Source organism: Trichosurus vulpecula, chromosome 5 (assembly GCF_011100635.1).
Source record: "Trichosurus vulpecula isolate mTriVul1 chromosome 5, mTriVul1.pri, whole genome shotgun sequence".
NCBI classification, from domain to species: Eukaryota; Metazoa; Chordata; class Mammalia; order Diprotodontia; family Phalangeridae; genus Trichosurus; species Trichosurus vulpecula.
Window position 1 is genome coordinate 21,441,843 of NC_050577.1, and position 22,171 is coordinate 21,464,013.

The 22,171-nt window shown below is 46.0% G+C and overlaps 1 protein-coding gene across 1 annotated transcript in view; it reads left to right on the forward strand.

Annotated features, from left to right (window-relative positions):
• The first annotated feature begins 6,746 nt into the window (after positions 1–6,746).
• Positions 6,747–22,171, forward strand: part of ENTPD3 (ectonucleoside triphosphate diphosphohydrolase 3) — a 35,265-nt gene continuing 19,840 nt past the window's right edge. Inside the window, exons 1-3 of the mRNA XM_036760950.1 lie at positions 6,747–6,786; positions 14,049–14,176; positions 17,091–17,208. Coding sequence (XP_036616845.1) covers positions 6,747–6,786; positions 14,049–14,176; positions 17,091–17,208 — 286 coding nt within the window. The remainder of the gene's footprint in view (positions 6,787–14,048; positions 14,177–17,090; positions 17,209–22,171) is intronic.

Genomic DNA, 22,171 nt, shown 5'->3' on the forward strand with positions numbered 1-22,171 from the left:
GAGACACTGCTCTCTGACCTCTAAATGACATTCAAATCAACCCGGGAAGCTATGAGCTAGGAATCATTTAAATAAATTGATTACATTCTATTAAAAAAATGCAGGCACTCCATGGTTAAACATGTCCTTTTCCCCCTCAGTATACATAGCAGTACATTTTGTGGTTACAAAGACCTAGAGGCAAAGTGGGTGCCTATTGATTGCAAAAGGCTGAAGGCATTATAGTCTATGAATGCAATGTATTATTGTCTGGGCATAAGGGGAGATAGCTCTGAGGAATTCAAAGAAATGTGGTAAAACTTGTAGGAATTGATACATAGACCTGACCATGTCATTCTCTGGCCCAATGAATTCCAGTGGCTCCCTGCTAATTTAGGATCAAATTCTGGTTAAAACACCTTTACAGGAGCCTCTCTGGGTACTTGTTAATTCTAATGCTTTCCCTCTGCCGATTATCTTTGATTGAACCTCGATCCATCTTTGTACATAGCTCTTTGCCATGCAGTATCCCCCTACCAGACTGTGGGTTCCTTGAGGACAGAGATTGTCTAGGGCCTTTTTATGGATTCCTGGTGCACAGTGCCTGGCACATAGTGGTTAAGAAATGTTTGTTGACTGACCAAATGACTGCTTGGCATTAAAAACCCTTCATGACCAGACTTCAAGCTCTCTTTCTAGTTATTGCACATTACTCCCTTTCCCAACTCTTCCTTCAGCCACAATGGGCATCTTGATATTCCTCACACAGGTCAGTCCATCTCTTGCCTCCATGCTTTTGTATAAGCTGTATCCCTATGCCCAGCATGCACTCAGTCCCCATCTCTGCCTCTTGATTACCTTTACAACTCAAGTGAAACCCGACTCTCTGCATTTCCTGATTTCCTATAGCTGTGAGAGCCTTCCCCCCACCCCAAATTAGCTTATATTTCTTGGGCATGTATTTTGTAAATACTTATATGTGCACATGTTGCCTCCTCTCCCAAGAATATAAGCTCCCTGAGGACAGGGACAGCTTTGTTCATGTCTTTGAATTCTTAGTATCTAGCATACTTAATACATGTGTGTTGGTTGGATGCTCAATACATGTGTGTTGGCTGGTTGGTCAGTTGGTTGAAGTAAGCATGACCAGGAGAATACTCTACATAATGACTGCAGTGATAGAAAGGAAAGTCCCACAAAAAGGCAATGGAATTTGGAATACAGTCAGTGACTGATCTTGAATCCCAAGGGCAGGTGATTGTAGATGATTGACATGGTAGATGGGAACAGCGACAATGGTTGTAGCCATAGATTTTGTTCGATTGCTTTTCTTTGTTACAAGGGAGGATGGGGGCAGTTGTACAAAGGATGTGGGAAGGAAGGAAGGAAGAAGGAACGGAAGAAGGGAAGGAGGGAGGGAGGGAGAAAGGGATGAAGGAAGGAATGATTTATTAAATGCCTGTTTGGTTCACTGTACTAAACACTTTACAAATATTATGTCATTTGATCCTCTCAACAACCTTGGGAAGTAGATACTATTACTATCCCCATTTTACAGATGAGAAAACTGAGGCAGAGACAAATGACTTGTCCAGGGTCTTACAGCTAGGAAGCATCTGAGGCCAGATTTGAGTCAGGTCTTCTAGGTCTAGTGTTCTATTCACTTCACCACCCAACTGCCTAAAAAATCACTTAAAAGACTTCAACATATCAATTCACGCAGGAGAAACCAAGTCTGTGAAGAATGTCTACTGTCCAAACAATGAGCAACCCATAAAGTTGGACCCTCAGCACATCTCTCTTGGACAATCATCAGACAATAAAGCAGATGAACAATGAGCTGGACCCAGAACTGAACAAGAGGAAAACAAGCTGGATTGCCTTAGGGAAATTGCTCAGTGCTGTTAATGACCCCAAGCTTCTCCTCAAAAGAAAGACCCTTCTTTTTAGTAATAGCATTCTTCTGATAATGTGTGACTGTGAGTCACAGAATGTCACAGATGCCAAAGACTTAAAGTTGAGGGTCATGAATGAAAATATACAAGGTGAACATGAGCAAGATGTTTAACACTTGACCAGGAAGGAAGAAAAAAAGGAATGAAGGGAGGAAGGAAGGAAAAAAGGAAGGAAGAAAAGAAGGACGGGAGAGAGAAAGAGGGAGGGAGGAACAAAGGTAGAAGGGAGGAAGATAGGAAAGAAGAAAGGAAGGTAGGAAGGAAAGTAGAAAGGAGAAGAAAAGGAAAGAAGGAAGGAAGGACAGGAGAGAAGGAGTAAGGGAGGGAGACAGGGAGGAAGATAGAAGGGAGGAAGGTGGGAAAAAGAAAGGAAGGTAGGAAAGAAAGTAGAAAGGAGGAAAAAAAGGAAAGAGGGAAGGAAGGAAAGAAGGCAGGGAGGAAGGAAAATAGAAAAGAGGGAAGGAAAGGAAAAAAGGAGGGAAGGAAGGAAAGTAGAAAAAAGGAAAGGAAGGAAAGAAGGAAGGAAAGTAGGAAGCAAAGTAGAAAGGAGGGAAAGAAAGTAGAACAGAGGAAAGGGATGAGGGAGGGAGAGAGAGGAAACATTAAGCATATACAATGGGTTAGACACAGTGCTAAGTGCCTTATAGATATCATCTCATTTGCAATCACAAAGAACTGAGCAGAAGAAGTGATATAAAGGTTGTCATTCAAGAACTGTCTGCCTAGAAGAGAAGCAGGGTTAGTGAAGGGAAGCAGGGTTAGTGAGAGTCCATGGTTATTGGCAGAACTCCAAGGAATCAGAGCGAGGTTCCCGCCTGTTGGTCAGCTCCCTCTGTGGGTGGCTTATGGGGAATAAACAAACAAACAAACCATAAAACCAGAGATTTCAAGTTAAAAGAAACACTAGGACCAACCCTTTCATTTCACAAATAGAGTGTCAAAGCCCCAGTGAAGGTGAGAGTAAGGGTCTAAGGCACAAGCATTAAGGAGAATGGGAAGTGCTTCCTTTAGAAGGCAGGATTTGAGCTGGCACTTGAAGCAAGCCAAAGAAGGGAGGTGGAGACAAGGAGGTGGAGCATTCCAGCCTTTGTCAGGTAAGTGCACTCTTTCCCATGCCCCTCCACGTGTCTTGCAGACTTGATCTTGTGGCCTCTTTAAGAAGAGAGATATTTTGGTCTTCATTTTACACAAAAAGTTTGAAACTGAGTCTCAGAGGAGCAAAAGGATTTGCCTAAAATGATCCTACCAGGGTAAGAGCGGGGACTAACACCGAAGTCTGAGCTCTCAGGTTTAGGGTGAGCAGTGGCTTCTCACCCATTTTGATAGGTCTCCTACCCCTCACACTAGGTTTATACCCAACTTATTCCAGAGAAGGGCAGAAATTAGGGGAGGGCAGCAGAGGGGGCCACACTTACCTGCCTGGATTTGGAGCCAAAGGATCTGGGTTCAAAGTCTGGCTCTGCTACTTCCTAGCTGTGTGGTCTTGGGTAAATTCCTTCATCTTTCTGAGCATTGGTTGTCTCATCTATAAAATGAAAGTAGTGGACCCCCACCCCCCACTCCCCACCCCCATCCTTTTGAGCTCAAATTTCCATGGTCCTGTGTCCAAAGACTCCTGAAGACCCTGGACTGTTAGAGGAGCAGAAGTGTGTAATGTAGTACTGGGGGAGAGAGACCACAAGTCGGCCCCCTTCCTACCACCCCACTTCAGAGATCAGCCTGATACAGTGACTTAGGGAGCTGGTGCTTGCCTGAGGGTAGGATGTGGCAGGTTTCCAGCCCCATCTCCCCTCCTCCAAGCCCCCCTTGTGGTTGCACCTTGTCATTTTGTGACATCTCCTCCCCTTTTCTTCCCTTTCAAGCTCTAACTTGACATTCATTTTCTAACATAATTTCACTTACATAAAAGTATTGGGGGAAGGGCGCACTATGAGAAGGGAGAATCTGACAAGGCAGCCTGGGGGGGAGTGGATTTTGGAGGCTGAGAACCTGGATTTGAAGCCCAACCCTGCTATTTACTACCCGTGTGACTTTGGCAGAAGGCCTTTCCCAGAGGTCCTCAGTTTCTTCTTTTGTAAAACGAAGGGAATTGTGTTAGAGAGCTCAGAGTCCTCCTAGCTCCGTAGCTATGTTCCTTCGATCTTAGGGCTGGCACCTGCTGCCCTCTGCGTCATTCAATGCCTTCGGGTTGCCCTGGTTCCCTGCCGTCTGGGTGCCGTATTCTTTCCCACCCAGCACCCACAGGGCGCCTTCCCAGGGCAGGCTGGGCAGATGGGGGCGGGATCCAGGGAGCATCCTTTGCTGCTCTGCTTGAGAAGGTCGGAGGCGAGGGCAGTCAGCGAGAGGCTGCAAAAATCATTCTGGGTCACTCGCTATGTGACAAAGTGCAGCCTGCTTGGAAGGGGCGGGGAATGCGGGCGGGTCACTGCCTTGTCCTGCCATCTGGAGCCGGGGGAGCTTGCTCCGAGTTTGCCCCGAATCCTGACAATCTGTAGGAAACCTCTAGGGAGTCTGCGAATAGGAAAGGTGGTGCGGAAGCTGCTCCCTCTTCCCGGAGGCCGCCATGCCCTCTCCACCTCTCGAGTGACGGAAGAGTGACTCTCCTAGCCGCGTACAGTCACTCCAGCCCGAGGCAGGTACCCCCAACCCCCGGACCTCCTCTTCCCACGCCTCCTCCTCCGCTCCGCCTGATCTCACTGCCGGGGACTAGAGTGTGACAGATCAGATCAGCTCCTGCCTCATTCATCTTCGCCTCCTTTCCCTGTATCTCCGGGGCGGGTAAGGAAAGACAGACTGCCCCTGGGGGACCGAGAGAGAGCACAACCTATGTGCTGGGCAGGACAGCCTCCAGAGTTGGGGCTGGGGGTTCGAACTGCTTATCTAGAAAGCAGGTGAAAGTGAGCCTGATTCCTAAGGGTTCAGGGAAGGGGGTTGGGAATAGGGCCGACTCGAACCCCTGGGGGGAAAGTCGCGACAGTTGTGGACAAGGGGGAAGGCATGAACGAGTGCATGTAAAGGCTGGATAGATGTGTTAGAGGCGGGGGAGAACACTCAAGCCCAGGGGACTCCGGTAGTCCGGTAGTCCCCTCCCCGGCAAGAAAAAAAAAAAAAAAGAAGTCAGCTCCCGCATCTTCAGCTGGGCGGAGCTGGCTGAGACCTTCTTAGCCTGTCATTAAGCCTTGCGAGAGTTGCTGACCAGCACAGCTTCCAAAGCCTCTTCCATGGAGTTGGTGAGCCAGAGAACAGAGAGGTGAAAGGCTACTTAGCTGGGCTCCCTGCTCTGAGAAGAAAGAAGTCTTGCCTCAGCCTGTAGGTAGGACGCTTGAACCTTTTACGAGAAAGGTTTTCATCTTCTCCCTGTTGGCTTTTAGAAGGCTTTTGGACCCTGGGGTGAAATGATAGCCTCCCAGACTGAGATGGAAGGGACCTTAGGTGTCATCTCGGGGAGAGTCCAAAGAGTGACAGAAGACACCTGGGCTTTGGAGTTACAAGTTCTGGGTTCAAAGCCCAGCTTTGCTACTTGACAGCCTGTCGCTCACCTCCTCTCCGCCTGGGATTTTCTCATTCATAAAATGATGGCGTGGGGCTTTTCCAAAATACCTTCTAGCTCTAAATCACTGAAAATGTAGGATTTGAGGTTGATTTTCCAGTTGGAAAGTTTCAGCAAGAGCTCTGAATTAGCAGGACCCATCACCCCTAAGGAACATGCCTCTTTATCAGTTTCGGAAGAGGCAAAGCACAACCTATATGAACAATTGTAATAACAGCTAATATTTATGTAATGCTTTAAGGTTTGTGATTTATAAATAATATTTCATCTTACCCCCCCCCCCAACAATCCTGTGAGGGGAGTACTGTTGTTATCCCCATTTTACAGACGAGGAAACTGAGAAAGATGGAAGTTAAGTGACTTACCTTGGTCACGAGAGTTAATAAGTAAGGAGGGATTGAACTCATACAGTCTGGACTTCAGGTCCACATGTCACCTAGCTGCCATAGTTCCCCAAATGTTGAGTTAATTAAAAAAAAGATTCAGTGTCTACTATGTCCTAGGCACTTTGGGAACAAGGACAAAATGTAAAAATTCCTGCCCCAATGTAGCTTACATTCAAATGGGTGAGGGTTTGACAAGGTACAAACTCTAAATAAATAAATGGAACTACTGAGTGAACATTCTCCATGTTATAGTCTATTCATAGTAACATAGAATTACTTGAGGCACACAGAGGTTTAAGTGACTTGCTCATGGTCACACAGCCAATGAAGATCATTTGAACTCAGCTTCTCCTGAGTTTTAAATCACAAGTCCTTGATCTATTGAGCTATACAACTATTTCTTTAAGGAATTTAGACAAAATATCCATCTACATAAATAACAGTAAGGTAAACAAAAGCTTCAGAAAATGAAGTCTTCAAAATAGTTTTGAACTCTCCTATCTGGTAGGACTTTATCCTAAAATGCATGGTGATAACAGCATGCAGTGGTACTCAGAAGACCTGGACTCCTGTGTGTCTTAGTTGTGTACCCCTGGAGGTCAGTTTCTTTTGTAAAATAAAAGACGTTTGACTGGATGATCTCATGAGGACTCTTTGTACTCTGAAACTCTGAATCTTGGTTTATTTCCCCTGGTCTGAATAACTCCCGTTGCCAAACGTGACCTTTATGCTTTGATCTGAGGAGGGAAGACAGGAGTCCTGGGGTATTTGTTTTTCAATGTGTGCAAGTTACTTTGACTTTCATGGAGTTGATGTGTACATAAATAAAGATGTCTTGACCTGGTTTTTATCTCACTTGCAGTTTTAAAAAGGAAGATGTTTACTGTTCTTTCCCGTCAGCCCTGTGAACAACCAGGTTAGTATCTGGGAAAAAGAAGAAATGGCTTTGAGCCTTAGGGGAATAGGCTTTAGCTTAAGGCATAAACTTGGGCGAAGAACAGGGAGCAGGTTCTTAACTTTTCTGTGTCATGGACCCTTTGGCAGCCTATGGACCCCTTCTCAGAATCATGCTTTTAAATAATGGAAGGAAATGCTCAATTTCAGTTAGAGGTGAGTGAAAATCAAGATGCAATTTTTTTCCCAAGTTCATGGATCCCTTGACTATCTGTGGATCCCAGATTAAGAAATTATGCTCTAGAATAAATTACCCAGTAAACATGGGATGTGGAAGCATTATTATGGCATATTGGATAGAGTACAGGACTCAGAATCAGGAAGATCTGGTTTTGAATCCAGGCCCCCAGCACTTAAAAGCTGTGTGACCATGGGCAAACCACTCAACCTCTCTCATTTTGTTTTTCAGTAAAATGGGACTGATACCAGTAGGATTTACTGCATGTCAGTGCTATGAGTGTGGTAGAATTGCAGTTGGAAAAGTGAAAGGGTTCTTGGAGATCATGTAGTCAAATTATCACCCCATTTTCAGATGAGCTAAACTGAGGCCCGGTGAAGAGGCAGAGCTCAGACCCCAACCCCGGCCCTCTGGCTCCCAACCTTCCACCCTTCCCAGTGCACCAAGGGGCCTCCCTGCTTAGCCTCCAATGAGATCATGTCTGTAAGGTGCTTCGTGTGCTTTAAATCATATATGAATGTCAGTTATTATCCTTTGTAAGATGAAGCTAATAGAACGTAGCTCCCAGGGTTGTTGTGAAGCTCAGATGAGATCATTACATACTCTCATTTATATAAAGTGCTTTACAAACTTTTGGGAGCACTCCATACATCCCAGTTTTCCTTAATAGCTTATTTGCATACTCCATGGGAAATAAATGTACACCTACATCCTTCACACCAAATACTTGTCCGGAGGTGCCAAGCTGGGCATGGACAGAACCTCTGCCCAGCATTACTAGGTGGCTTTGTATTTTTATTTTTTGCAGTTGGCGTTCCAGTATCATGGAAATCTCAAGCTCTCCCACAGCCAGGTATGGAATAGGTAATTAAAATGTTTGGCTAAAGCTCCGCATTATCTGCATAACCTGTAAGGCACCTTACACATCGATGTTGTGTTTTGGTGACATTTTCTGACCCAGAGCAGAAGAAAAATTACTCTTCCTGCTGCAGAAACTGCTGAAAAGAGTTTTTACAGGAGAGTTTCACAGAATCATATAAAACTCAATTTTGGGAACAGACCTACTGGCCATCCAGCCCAAGCCATGCATATATAAGACTCCCCCCTGCAATGTACCTGACAAGTGACTTTGCTTGAGGACCTCCAGGAAGGTCCAATTCCCAACGCATCCTATTTAGCTTCTGGATAACTATGATGGTTAGGAAGCTTTTTCTGACATCTAGCCTAAATCTGTCTGTCCTCCACTTCCTCCCATTGTTCCTAGTTGTTCCCTCTAGGGAAGGCAAAGCCAAATCTGCCTAATTCACTTGCAAGTCAAGACATCACCCTCCTGATGTCTTTGGTCCTCTTCAAAAACGAACATAACAAACAAACAAGCAAAACAAACCCATGCCCCCTTCCAAAAGCCAATCCTTCAGATACTTGGCCATAGCTATCACGTCTCCCCTAAATCTTCTCCAGGCTAACGATCCTTGATTCCTTCGCTGTATCCCCTTCGTGTTTCTCTTTATGGTACTCATAGCTCTCCTCAAGGAGCCCGCCGGGAGAGTCAGCGGGCAGAGCCAGGGGCCTGGAGGTTAACGGGATCAGAAGCTGCCACTGAGTCCAACTTCCTCATTTTACGCACAAGTAAACTGAGGCCCACATAGTGAGCTGCCCAAGGACCTGAGTCTTGAACCCAGGTCCTCTGACTCCTATACCCGTGTGTTTTCCACTATGCTAGGCTAGTTTCTTCCACATTAGGCACCCCTTGCAAACAGATTTTCTCTGGGACGTTTGTTCTTTGGATTTGGTTTCTTTACCTAAGGAAATGTGTTTGTTTTTCTTCCAGTAACTGAGTCTTCCGATTTGGGAGGATTCAGAGGTGAGGATGGATGCCCCTAGGGCTAGTTCATCCCTAGCACTGAATTGTTTTCTGTTATCCTACGAGACACTTGGAAATTAAAATATGGTAGCATCTCTTGAGTTAATTGGCTTGAATTAAAAGGCAGTGGGAGTTGGATGAGCTCAGAGGTACATTGGGATATGGGAATCTAAGAAGACAGTGAAGTGTCTTAGAAAGAATCCTGGCTTAGGTGTTAGAGGACCTGGGTTCAAATCCTGTCTGTGTCACCGACCATGTGACCTTGGACATGTCATCTAACATTTTCTTATTGTTAAAATGAGGCAGTTGTGAGAGATCAGCGATTCTTAATTTTTGTGTGTCATGGAACCCCTGGAAGTCTGGTGAAGCCTAGATTCTCTTCTGAGAAGAATTTTTAAGTACATAAAGCAAAATGTATGGGATGGCAAAGGAAATGAATTCTACTGAAATAATTGTCAAAATAGTGAAATAGTGAAACCAAAGGTGTTGGCATCTAGCCCAGTGCCTTGGACTGAGTAGGAGCTCAGGAACATCTGTTAAATGAACCATGGAATATGGGGAAGTGGGGATGGGGTAGGTGGACAGATGACTGATGGAACAATGGCCAGGCATAAGGAGATTATGAATGACCAACAGGATGATGAAGAAGCCTCTCCAAAGACTTCCCAACTCTTGTTTAAAAGACTATATTTTCAAGGGAGGTAATGAGCAAGGTGAAAGAAAGTACTGGCTTTGGAGTCATAGAACTGGGTTCAGATACCAGCTCTGCTCTTCCTTGTGTGACCCTGGGCAAGTCATCTAACATCCTGGGGCTCATTTCTCATCTCCAGAATGAGCCAGTTGGTCTAGCTGGCCTGCAAGGTCCATCCTCTTCTCAATCTATGGTAAAATGAAGAAAAATCATCCAGCCTCACAACCACAACATAGCTTATCCATTCCTGGATCATTGTTTAACTTCATCTTTCATCCCCTTTTTGCCCCTAACTTTCATTGTCAAGGGGCCATGATGTGAAGACCATTCTTATAAAGTCAGAAGAGATAAAGCAAAGTTCAGTTTTTGACTGTTTGCAAGGGGAGACATAGTCTAGAATGCTACAACTAGATAATGGGCATCATTTTCCAGGTGGCATCATTATTACTTTCTACTTATTCTTGTCACAGATCTAAAGCTTCCAGGTGCTTTAGAGGTCACCATGTCCAGTCCTTTGACTTTACAGATGAAGAAACTGATGCTCAAAGAGGGAAGCGATTTGCCTAAGGTCATTGACTTGTTAGCAACCGATCCACAAACATTTATTAAGCACCTATTATGTGCCAAGAATTATTGACTATACTCACACTTCTTTTACACTCCATCCCTTGACCACGGTCCTATCTGTTGGAAGGACTCCTAACCTTGCCAAAATATCCTGATCCCTTTACAATGAATGTCAGGAAAAATAAGGGGAATGAAAGATGAAGTTAAGCAAGGACTCATAACCTATGTTATGACTTGGAGGTTGGAGGAAGTTTATCTTGGTCTTGCTAGAAGGCCAGACACCTTCCCTTTCTCCGTCATCATATTCTGAGAAATTAAAGACCTGCTTTGACACCTATTGCCTATGTGATCTTGGGCAAGAAACTCCATCTCTTCTGGGCCTCAGTTTCCTCATTTGTAAAATGAAAAGGTCAGGCTGGATGACCTCTAAGATCTCTTCCTGCTCAAAAAATACCACAGTCGAATACACTGTGCCAGGCACATAACTCCAAAGCAGAATCCCATCTTCTTCCTGTGTGTGACAGCTTCTTCATGTATTCATTCTAATGACACCATCTGGAATTCATGTACCCTTTAAGGCTTGCAGAGTGTTTTATGAGCATTTTGTTGGAGGCTCACAACAACAATAAACCTGTAAATTTGCTGTTCCAAGTTATCATCATCATCTCAGGAGAATGGAAGCTCCAGCAGATTGGGGTTTTGGGTGTTTGTTTTTTTTGGTCTTTGCATCCCTAGCACTCAGAACAGTACCTGGCACATGGGAGATGCCTAATAGAGGGTTGCTGAGTCTTACATTTTACAGGGAAGGAAACTGAAGTTTCTAGAGGAAGAGTGATTTGCCTGTGGTCACAATAGAGCTGGTGAATATCAGAGGCGGTATTTGAACCCATTTCTTTCCTGTTTCCAATTTCTATCATGACACTTCCTCTCTTGCTAGAGCTTAAAAATACATTAGCTCTTTCAACTTGTTTTCTTGCTTTTTTATTTATTGGAGGCAATGGGGGTTAAGTGACTTGCCCAGGGTCACACAGCTAGTAAATGTCTAAAGCTGGATTTTAACTCAAATTCTCCTGATACCAGGGCCAGTGCTGTATCCACTGAGCCACCTTGGTACCCCTTCAGCCTATTTTCTTTGAAGTCTCCAAGGAGGGAGACTGGAGAGGCAGCATGGTACAATGTTGGGAATTAGGAAAATATGAGTTCAAATCTTGCCTCTGACACTCAGAGCAGCTGTGTGACCCTGGGCAAGTCACTTGCTTGGCCTTAGTCTCTCATCAGTAATGAGGAATTTGGATGAGATGAACTCTAAATCTATGATCTTGTGAGCCTCTGTGCCTCCACAGCCTGAATCCCTTCCTCCTGGGACTCATTTCCCAGACTTTCTACCTATCTCTGGTCCTTCTCTTCCCCTGCACACCTTCAAGGTCCACTGCAATCCAACAGCAGCAAACAGAGCCTAGCCTGACTAATTCTGAGTAGAGGCAGGAGAGCAGATAGCCCATGACTCAAGCTCACTAAAGCTCCAGGTGCCAGGGTGCACCTTCAGCAGGGCAGGAGACAACTTGCCATGGAGGTAGGTCCTTCCTCTTACATGAAGTCACCACCTGGGAAAATTCCTCTTGGCTAAGCTTTGGATTTTGCTTTCTGCTGCCCAGTCACATCCCACTGGAAAAGAGCGTCTGCTGGCTCTGGGGTGGAAGCCCACCCTGCTGTGCCTTGGGAGGGTGAAACCAGGCTCTAGGTGGGCTCCCTATGACATTGGGGGGCATAGAATTCAAAAGAAGCTTAGAAAATGTCTCGTCCAACCCCCTTGTTTTCCAAAGGAAGAAACAGGCTGAGACAGGTGAGGTGACTTGCCCTAGTCACAAGGATGATCACAGCAGAATTCGAATTTTCACCCGGGTCCTTTGGGGCCAAATCTGGGGCTCTTTCCACTACGATTTCCTCGCTGTGCCTCTTCTAAGCACCGATATCCCTCGAAGGAAAAGCAACAATGACAAAAAACAACCTGCCTTATAAAGGAGTGCCGTGCTTCTGATGTGCTGGAGTGACTCTTGCACTTGGTTTGCAAACCCAGGGGTTCCTGGAACCGGTGCTTCTGTAGTTACGTGGTCATGGGGGTCTTGTGGGTGCGTGCGGTGAGAAGCGCACTAGATTTGGAATTAGGTGGCCTCGGTGCAAATCCAACACTTCCCACCTCTGTGACTTTAGGCGAGACATTTCACCTTGCCTCGGTTTCTCCAACTCTACATGAGCCAGGTTTCCAGCTCAGATTACACCTAGAATGAGAGGGCTGATGGGTTGGATTGCCTTTCTTGTGCTCTAGCCCTTAGCACAGTGCATGGCACAGGTGCTCATCGTCCTATTGCCTCTGAGTCCCTTCCAGTTCTGGGATCTGGGGACCTCGCTTGATCCTCACGACAACTCTCTGAGCTAGGTACTGCAGTTATCATTAGCCATCTTACACAGAAAGAAACAGGCAGAAGGAGGTTGAGTGACTTACTCAGGGTCGCACAGCTAGTGAGTGTCTGTGATGGCACACAGACTCAGATCTTCTGCACTCTGAGATTTATGAGTTAATCATCAATGACGCAGGGCAGCTAGATGGTGAAGTGAGTAGAGCCCTGGCCCTGGAGGCAGGAGGACCTGAGTTCAAATCTGTCCTCAGACACTTAGCTGTGTGACCTTGGGCAAGTCACTTCACCTCCATTGCCTTGCCTTCCCCCCTCCAAAAACAACAAAAAACCAAAACAAATAAAAAAAATCAATGATGCAAATGAAGGAAAATCGGGATAATCCCAAAGATGTGTCTTCAAGACCCTTTTCTCTGAGGGGAGAGAGGACAGAAAGGCTCCCTTGCACCAAGTGGAGAGAGTGCCAGATCAGGCCAGGAAGGCCTGAGTTCAAATCCAGCCTCAGACACTTACTAGCTGTGTGACCTTTGGCATGTCACTTAACCTGTCTGCCTCAGTTTCCTTAACTGTTAAATGGGGATAATAACAGTATCTACCTTGGAGCGCTGTGAGAAGCAAAGGAGAAGATATTTGTAAAGCGTGTCGCTATGTGAATGTCAGGAGTTATTGGCATTATTATTAATTACTTAGGAAAAGCAGGTGTGCAGGTGGAAGGTGAGGGGGAGGTTACCCGGTACTCGTGATGAGCAGGTGAGATCCAGAGAGGAGGGCTGGACACGCTGGGCTGCCCCGTTCCAAGGCTGACTCCTTTCCCATCTCTCAGGGATGCCCAGGGTGGGGGATGGGGGATACAAAGGGGTCAAAACAAAGAGCTGAGAAACTGGAAGCACTGGCTGGGCTCATAACCTTCTCATAATGCCTTCCAACAACTGAGTCACCCAGAACTTACAGTCCTAAGGACAAGATGTCGTTAAAGGGAACATTTTTAAACACCCCATCACACTTCAGTCAGCTGTAACACGCAGTGGAGATAGGAAACATGCTACATTTTTAGAGCACTTTGTACTTTTCAAAGGATCTGGCAGGATCAGATTCTGGTGTGCTGGGTTCTAATCCCAAAGTCTCTAGCTAGTGATGACTTGACTTCCCTGGGTCTCAGTATTCTCATCTGCAGAATGGCCGTAAAATGACCAGTTCTTAGCTAGAGGGGAGTTGCGTATTTGCCACAAGAGCAGAAAAGTCCTGTAGTGAGAGACAGAAGGAAAAGAGATGGATTCGAAACCAGAGGATTTGGATTTGGCTTCTCCCTCCGTTCTTGATTTCCTGGGAGTCCCCTTCCCCTTCTCAGGCTGTTTCCTCCTCTGTATATTGAAGAGAATGAATGAGGTGGTCTCTAGGACTTTCTAGCTCTTAATCTTAAGGTCAGTTCCCCAGAGACACCCAGCTCAAGAGACAATGACCGTGTCCTGCCTATGTCCTTATATGTATTGAGGGGGTCTTTCTGTTTTAGGCTTCAAGGCCCTCTCCCGGACCCCCGCTGTGGTTGCCTTGGTGGTCCTGCTTGTAAGCATGGCTGTGCTGGGGGCCATAACGCTCATTCAGATCAACCAGAAAGAAGTCCTGGCCCCAGGCCTGAAGGTAAGAAGATCCCTGACTGAGGGGATGCAGAAGTGGGGGGGCCTTCAGAGACAGTGTGATGTTGATTTGGCCACACTATGTTGAAAGCTCTGAGAGCAAGGAAGAGAAAAATCTCCTGTGTCAAGTCTGTTTAATGGGAGTGGGGAGGGACGGAGGAAGGTGCCGTTCACTGTCTGAATAGGCCCTATTGTGATGGCTGAATCATCTGCTCCCTCCACGGCCCAAACAAACCTCACCGTGTTTCTGGTTCAGAGCTGGGACTAGGGGGTCAGCAACCACTCAGGGCCCAATGCAGACCCTGGATATGGTGGGTATGGGGGTGAACTATGAAGAAAATACTTTCATTTGTTACAAATGCCCATTTTAAATCTCTTTATTAGTTTTTATTGATTCTTCTGTTTCCCATCGGTCATTTCTGAACATACCCCCTTCTTCCCGTCTCTGCTTTCCTTTATAATGAAGGAAAAAGAAAGACTGACACATCTGATAAGGCATGCACCATTCCATACCAGTAGCCCCCCACCTCTGCAGAAAAAGGAAGTCCCAATGCATATACTTTAAATTCTGCTCCCTAGTTGCACATGAGTATTCAAGTCGCACCTGTGCCCGTGTAGGTACCATGCCTCTAGTGAAGCTCCTTAAACCACAGGGAGAGTAACTTCAAAGGCCAGGGAGAGCCACAGATTTCAAAGCTTATCACAGGGGAATAAATCCTTTGTGCAGGGGTGAAGGGAACCTCTTCTGATATTCACCGGCTGTGGGAGCCTGGAATTACATCTGAACTTCCTGAGCCTGGTTTTCTCATCCATAAACAGGGAATGCCTCGAGGAGTTCTTAAGCATTATCCAAATTCTCTCCCTCCCTCCCTCCTTGAGAAGGCAAGCAGTTTGATACAGATTATACAGAAGCAGTCATATGTGCCAAGCACTGTGTTAGGGGCTGGGGCTGCAAAGAAAGGCAAAAGAGAGTTCCCGCCCTCAAGGAGCTTACAATTTTGTCTCTGAATCCTCCAGAGCCTTGCTAGATTTAGTTGAATAAAGTGACCCTGAATTCCCCTTCGAGAGCTCCAACCTCAGTTAGGACTAATGAGCTCCAGCCCACTCTGTTATTTGTGGTCTGGTGAGCCCGTGGTTAGGCTGGAGGCGGCTGAGAAATCCCAACCCTCTCTTTGATCAAGCCTCTTCTGCAGCAAACTTTTGTTGTTGGAGTTGAAAACGGAGCTGTTGGAAAAGGGTCCCATGGCCATGGTGTCTGTCGGAGAAGTGACTATGAATGACGGACAGCAGAAGGCTCTCCAGACTCTCCTCACCCACATTTCAGCCAGTATTTGTTGTCAGAATCTGATGGCAGGTTTTGTTTTGGTTTTTTTTTTTTGATCTGGAAAGGATCTTCATGGTCATCCAGCTCAGCCCTCCCATTTTACAGATAAGGAAACTGTCCTGGAGGGATGAAATAGCTTATCCAAGACCACACAGGTAACAAGATCCAGGCAGAATGAGGATTCAAACCCAGGGCCTCTCATTCTACTCTCATCTCTCCATGTGGTTCCTAGGTTCTAGTCTATGAGCATGTCTAGTCCTGCTGGGTAAAGTCAGAGCCCAGACTCTTGTCTTGTTTTCTTTGGGGCGATGTGACCGTAGGACTGGCCTTTGAAATCAGTGGTTGAGCATGGAAGCTGTCACACTTAGGTGTTATAATCTGTGCTTACGATTGTAATGGGTTTCCCTTACTTCATGGGTGTGATGTGGTGGGAAGAGCCCCAGAACGGGAGGGGGGAATCCTGGGCTCTAGGTCGGGGTTTCCTGCCAACTTTCTGTTTGATCCTTGGAAAGTCACTTACCCTTTGAAGGTCTGTGGGATTGGATTAGGTGATCTCTAAGATCCATCTTAAAAAAAAAAAGTTCCATGTACAAGTCCCTGCTTAGACTAGGTACAATTACAGTGTGGCATCGGTTGCTACATGCATGCCTGCCACGCCTTACTGTTGTCTGTCGGCTTACCGAGTAGGGTGCCGGCTTGCTTTCCCATGGCTGGTGAGACAAATGCTCTGTGTCTTCTCCAGGCAACATCAGTGCTGAAACTGGAGGAAACCACTACAAATAGATCAGATCGGGTTATAGCTAGAGCTGTGGGAGATAGGAAATGCCCTAACCTTGGGGCTGGGCTTCTGAAGTCCCCCTTTCCTTTAATAGGCAGGTTAGACCTGCCCAACTGAGAAGCCAACACAGCTCTGCAGAAAACCTTGTGGCCAAACACTTTTCTCCATATTGGTGGAACTCATCCTTCTATCCCTTTGTTTTGTAATCTATGTGCATGCAGAAATTGAATGGGATTGCTTCTTTTTTTTAATATTTTGTTTTTTTTCCAATAACACATAAAAACAATTTTAAAGATTTTTTTTAGTTCCAAATTTTCTCCTTCCTTCCCTTTTCTCCTCCCTCACTAAGAAGGCAGCGATTTGATGTAGATGGGATTGGTTCTTAGAAAGTACTTCCTCCATCAGTAAATATACCTTGAATGCCTATGGTGGGATGCACAGTAGAGATCTAGACACAGCCAGATGGCCACGTGGATAGAGCCCTGGGCCTAGAGTCAAGAGCACAAGAGTTCGGACTCAGACACTTCCTAGCTTGTGACTCTGGGAAAGCCACTTCACACCATCCGCTTGAACTATAAAGTGGGAATGATAATCACACCTTCCCGGGTTACTGTGGGGATCAAAGGAGATGAGATTTGTATGTCCCATCCCCCTGCCCCAGAATGGAAGCTGCTTGAGGTCCAGGATTGTCTGGATTCTTTGTATCCAGGTGGCAGTCAGCTAAGCTGAGCTGAGTGATAACTCGGAAGCCTTGGGGCGGGGGAGTCCTCCCTGGGGCCCAATCAGGCTCTGATAGACCCTCCTTCTTTGCTTTAGTATGGGATAGTGCTTGATGCCGGATCCTCGAGGACCACTGTCTACGTGTACCAGTGGCCAGCAGAGAAGGAAAACAACACGGGCGTAGTTAACCAGACCTACAGGTGCAGTGTGAAAGGTAAGACCCTCCTCCAGCTGGGGGGAAAGGGGCTCCAATAACAAGGCAGAGGGAGAAGGTTGAGTGCATGCCCTGTGGGGTGGTCTTTCCTTCAGTGATAAACAGGACAAGAGAGAGGCAGGGTGGTGGCCTGGGGAGGGCTCTGCTGATAACTGAGTGACCTTGAATAAGTCACTTTACCTCTGTAATGAAGGCAGAGGCCAAGAGAGGTTATGTTATTTGTCTAGGGTCACACAGCTAGTGAAGGTAGGGGGTGGGATTTGAAACCAGTTCTTCCTGCCTCCAAGTCCAGCGTGCAAACCACTACACCACCCTGCCTTCAGGTCCCTCCCGGCTCTGCTGGTCCATCCTCCAATGCCCCTTCTAAGTCTGCAGTGCCATGATTCTATCATTCTGGAGGTTCTATGTTCCCACCTGGCAGGCCTCCTCTTTTCTTGGGCTCCAGTTAATGGGAGGAAGATAACGGCTGCTCTTTGTGCAGCTCCTTGTGTAGACATGCGAAGTTAAAGCTCTTTGACCTTCTTGGAGACGGGCAGTGTGAAAATCCGGGGGACAGGAGGGCAAGGTTCTCCCTCGGCAATTTTCAGGAATACCAGGGAAGAGTGACCTATGCAACTACTTGTGCTTTTAGGAGCCTCTGAAAACGAGATGTGTCCTTTCTGGGTGGGAAAATGCCATGTGTGTGGGTAGCATGTGGTTAAGCAGTGCCCTGAATAAGGTCCCACATGAGAAGGGACATTCCCACATCAGTCTCTCCTTTTAGGAGACCTGGATTCCATCCTTGTTGGCTTGCCTGTGGTTGTCAGAAGTTTCAGGGAGGTCTCTGAATGTGCAGCAGACAGGCACGCATCCCTCTGCCGGGACACGCGACTGACTCAGCCGACAACAGCAAAGAGGGGCCTGTATCTAAGACTTGAGAAATTCTTTACATACATTGTGCCATTGGACTTTCACAATGATCCTGTCAGATAAATGCTACAAGCACTATTGTATACATTTTACAGATAAGGAAGCCGAAGCCGAGATGGGTTAAATGACTTGCCCAGAGCCAAAGAGCTAGTAGCTAAGATGGAATCTGAATTCAAGTATTTTCTACAATGAAACAAAACAGCAACATAAATTTTTGGCAGAAACAAAAGGTCTAGAATCTTAAGGGAAATAATAGGGGGACGGTAGTAATGAAAGGGGACTAGAACCCCAAATTATACCATAAAGCAGTCATCATCAAAACTATTTGGGGCAGATTAAAAAGTAGGAAAGTAGAGCAGGGGAATAGACTGTATAACAATAGGTTAAAAAAACCATGGAACCCAGTACTCCAGTGGCCAATAAACCCAAGGACATGGAGTGCTCGAGGAAGGAGTCCCTACTTGACAAGACCTTATGGGAAAACTGAAAAGGCGCTTTGGTAGAAATGAGGTTGAGACCAGCATCTTACACCACACGCCAAGCTCCAAGTCCACTGCCCTACCTTCCAGACCACATCGCTTCCACTCTTCAGTGAGTCTTTGGGACCTGTTTGTTTTGTTTCTCAGGAGTGGTAGCAGCCATACTCTAACACTGACTTCATCCTTGGTCTCAGATGTCCCTCCTAACCCAACCCTAGATCAAAGACAACATGGTGGTCCTCTGGATAAGGAAGTCCACCTTTCCCAGTCTCCTTGTTTATGGGACATCACCCCTAGAAGCTTCCACACAACCTCAATATCCACAAAGCCACCCATAACTACACCACTAATGAGCTTCTGCCTACATGTTAGTGAGAAATTAGTCTACCAAGAAGACTTCTTACCTGTTCCTATCCCAATGCCCTTGTGTAAGGCTCTCTATTCCTATCCTAGATGGAAGGGGTGTAGATTGGAAGAGAGAAAATAGATCATCACATAATCATAGAATTTTAAAGGCTCTCAATGACCATTTAATCAATCAACAATTCTTTATTAATCCCCTACTGTATACCAAGCACTCTGTACTAGGCAATGGGAATACAAGTACAATGAATGAAATGGTTCCTACTCACAAAGAACTTCCATTCTAATGGGGGAAACACTAGCGACTGACTCTCTGCCTATCTATCTACACACATACACATATATATTTGTGCGTATACGTATATTTATATATTATATGGTTGGTTGGTTGTTGTCCTTCATTCTTGAAGAGGGCCAAAATGGCATCATTATGCTTCAGTCAAGATTCAATGTGTCCAGCTGCGGCTGACCAGGCCAAAAAGAGCTCAGAATGCTCTGCCACAGGTCGGGCACAAATAGTCTGTGTGCACATTTGGGGCGCATACTCCAAGCTTGCACATTCTGCATTTCCTCTGAGCTGTTTCAATTCTGCTTTGTGAATGTATATACATATACCCGTATATAATATATACATATATATACATGCATATATGTATGTACATATGTATCCTGTTTATATTTATATTAATATACTACTTACATATTCTGTATATATTTATATTAATTCTGCATATATACACATAAAGAACAAAAATAAGATGGATAAATACAAATAAACATCATATGGCAGGGAAGGCCCTAGCAACTGAGAGGATCAGGAAAGGCTTCATACCACCAGTGGTGCTTGAGCTGGGTCTTGAAAGAAGAGGACTCTGGGAAGAAGAAGTAAGAAGGAAATATGTTGCAGGTGTGGGAGGCAGCAAGCACAAAGGCCAGGAGACTGGAGTGTCATCTATGAGGAACAGAGAATAGGCATGTTTGGTAGATTGTTGAGTGTGGGACGGTGACTGGGGTCCATCAAAGCTAGAAAATTGGTTGGGGCAGGAATCCCCACTATACCATGTTGCCAAGTGGCCATCCAGCACCATCCAGCACCTTCTCGGAACACCCTCCTCCAGAGGGAGCCTCGTCCCATTTGGAGAAGCAGGATCCCAGCTCACCAAACCTCCCTGTGTCTATTTTCCCCAGTGCCCTTTGTTCTCCCTTTCTTCTCCAAAGGATCACAGATCTAGAATTGAAACGGACCTCAGACCTCATCTAGTCCCACCCCCCTCATGTCACAATTGAGGAATGTGAGGCTTAGAGAGCCCTCAAGTGTTCCCAAGTTCACATCTACAGTATCATAAGGGTGGGATTTGAACCCAGGTCCTTCTTCTCCAAGCATAGCCCTCTTTCCACTGGACCTCACTGCCCTTCTTATGTCACTAAGGCAGGGGGATAGCATTTCAATGCAGAAGGCAGAGGTCTGCTCCTCGTAGGCAGGGCCTGTTTTCGTTTTCACCTTTGTATCTTCAGTACTTGATAGCCTAGCACATAGTAAGCACTTAACTTGCTTGCTAATGAAATGATCAGAGAAGGCTTTCAAAGAGTAACAAGTTACTTCTCTGCCCCTTCCTTTCTCCTGGTCCTGAATCTTAGGGCAGATTATTCTCAGGGTCTTTCCTTCCTTCCTTTCCCCACTGAGGGTCAGAGACCTACATTGGACTTATACCACAGCAAGTCCTTTTCCAAGTGCAGGCCAAGAACATGGCAGCTCTTTCAGAAAGAGAAGGAAAAGAAAAGCACTAGTTTTCAAGAATATTGTTTGGGGGGCAGAGAGGTGGCACAGTGAGTAGAGCATCGGCCCTGGAGTCAGGAGGACTTGAGTTCAAATCCAGCCTCAGACACTTGACACACTTACTAGCTGTGTGACCTCGGGCAAGTTAATTAACCCCAACTGCCCTGCCTTCCCCCCTCCAAAAAAAATATTGTTCGGCCAGCTTCCCTTTATGAACATGCACTGAAGAGGAAGAGAAGGAGGAGGAGGAGGAGGAGGAGGAGGAGGAGGAAGAGGAGAGGACTCAGCCTCCTTTGGGTGGATGTCTGTGATTTGAGGGGAAAGGGTGATAGGAGACAGCACCACTTGCTATAAATGGATTGTCCCTCCTTCCTCTGGGCAGCCCAAGGCTCCAAGGAGAAGCTGGCTGACCAAAAGCCCTGACATTACTGTAAAAGAAGACTTAACTAGCCAAGTTTCACATTTGAAGTGTCTCCTTGTTGGCACAGCCTCAGAGGAGTCAAGTCTCTACTCCACACCTGGAGCCTCTAGTGAGTGTCCTCCTCCTCCTTCGTGGGGTTTGTCCCCTCCACACATTCAGCAGCTGTAGGAGTGAAGAAGCATTGGGCAGCAGCTCCAGGTCAGGCAGTCCATCCATTCACTCCTGTGAGCTCTCTGTGATAGTGAGTCTTTGTCTGATAGCCTCCCTGTACTCAGGAGGCTGGAAGAGAGAATGGTGGGTCACCATGCCAAGTAAAGGTAGGCAGTCCTACACAGGAGAAAGTGCTAGAATGAGAAAAAAAAAACATGGTTGGATCATTTTTTTTCTCCACTCCAACTCAATCCATTGGTGCCTCTCAGGCAAGTAATCTTGAGAAACAGGGAAGTTGGAGAGTTAAGGAGCTGTGAAAGGAAGTGTTTTCTCTGATGAAGAAATTAATCAAAAAACCTTTCTTAAGTGCCTACTATGTATCAGAACTTGTCCTAATGCTGAGGACACAAAGTCAAAAATTAAACAGCCCCTGCCTTCAGGGAACTTCCATTCCATTGGGAATACAACATATCTATACCTAAATCTAAGGTAGGAGATACAACAGCAAAGCTTAGGAGTAACACCACCATGCTGCTGGGATGTCTTTGGGAAGAAGTTTCCATCTGGATATTTCATCAGATCTCTCAGGCCAGAATTCCTAAAATAGTGAGGCATGACTGGGATTAATGTGTAGAATCCAGTAGCCCTCTATCCCATGGCTCCTACAGGGTTGTTGATTCATGCCCATCAGGGAGCCAGAAAGGTCCAAAAAAAGGAAGAAGGGCAGCAGGACCCTTTCCTTGGTTGGGGAGATTCTTCAAACCAGTAATTGCTTCTCCAAAACAGGGGAAGGGCATTGCATGTCTGAGCATCACAAAGGACACACCCAATGAAGTATGTAATTATGGGCATGGATGTCTTCAA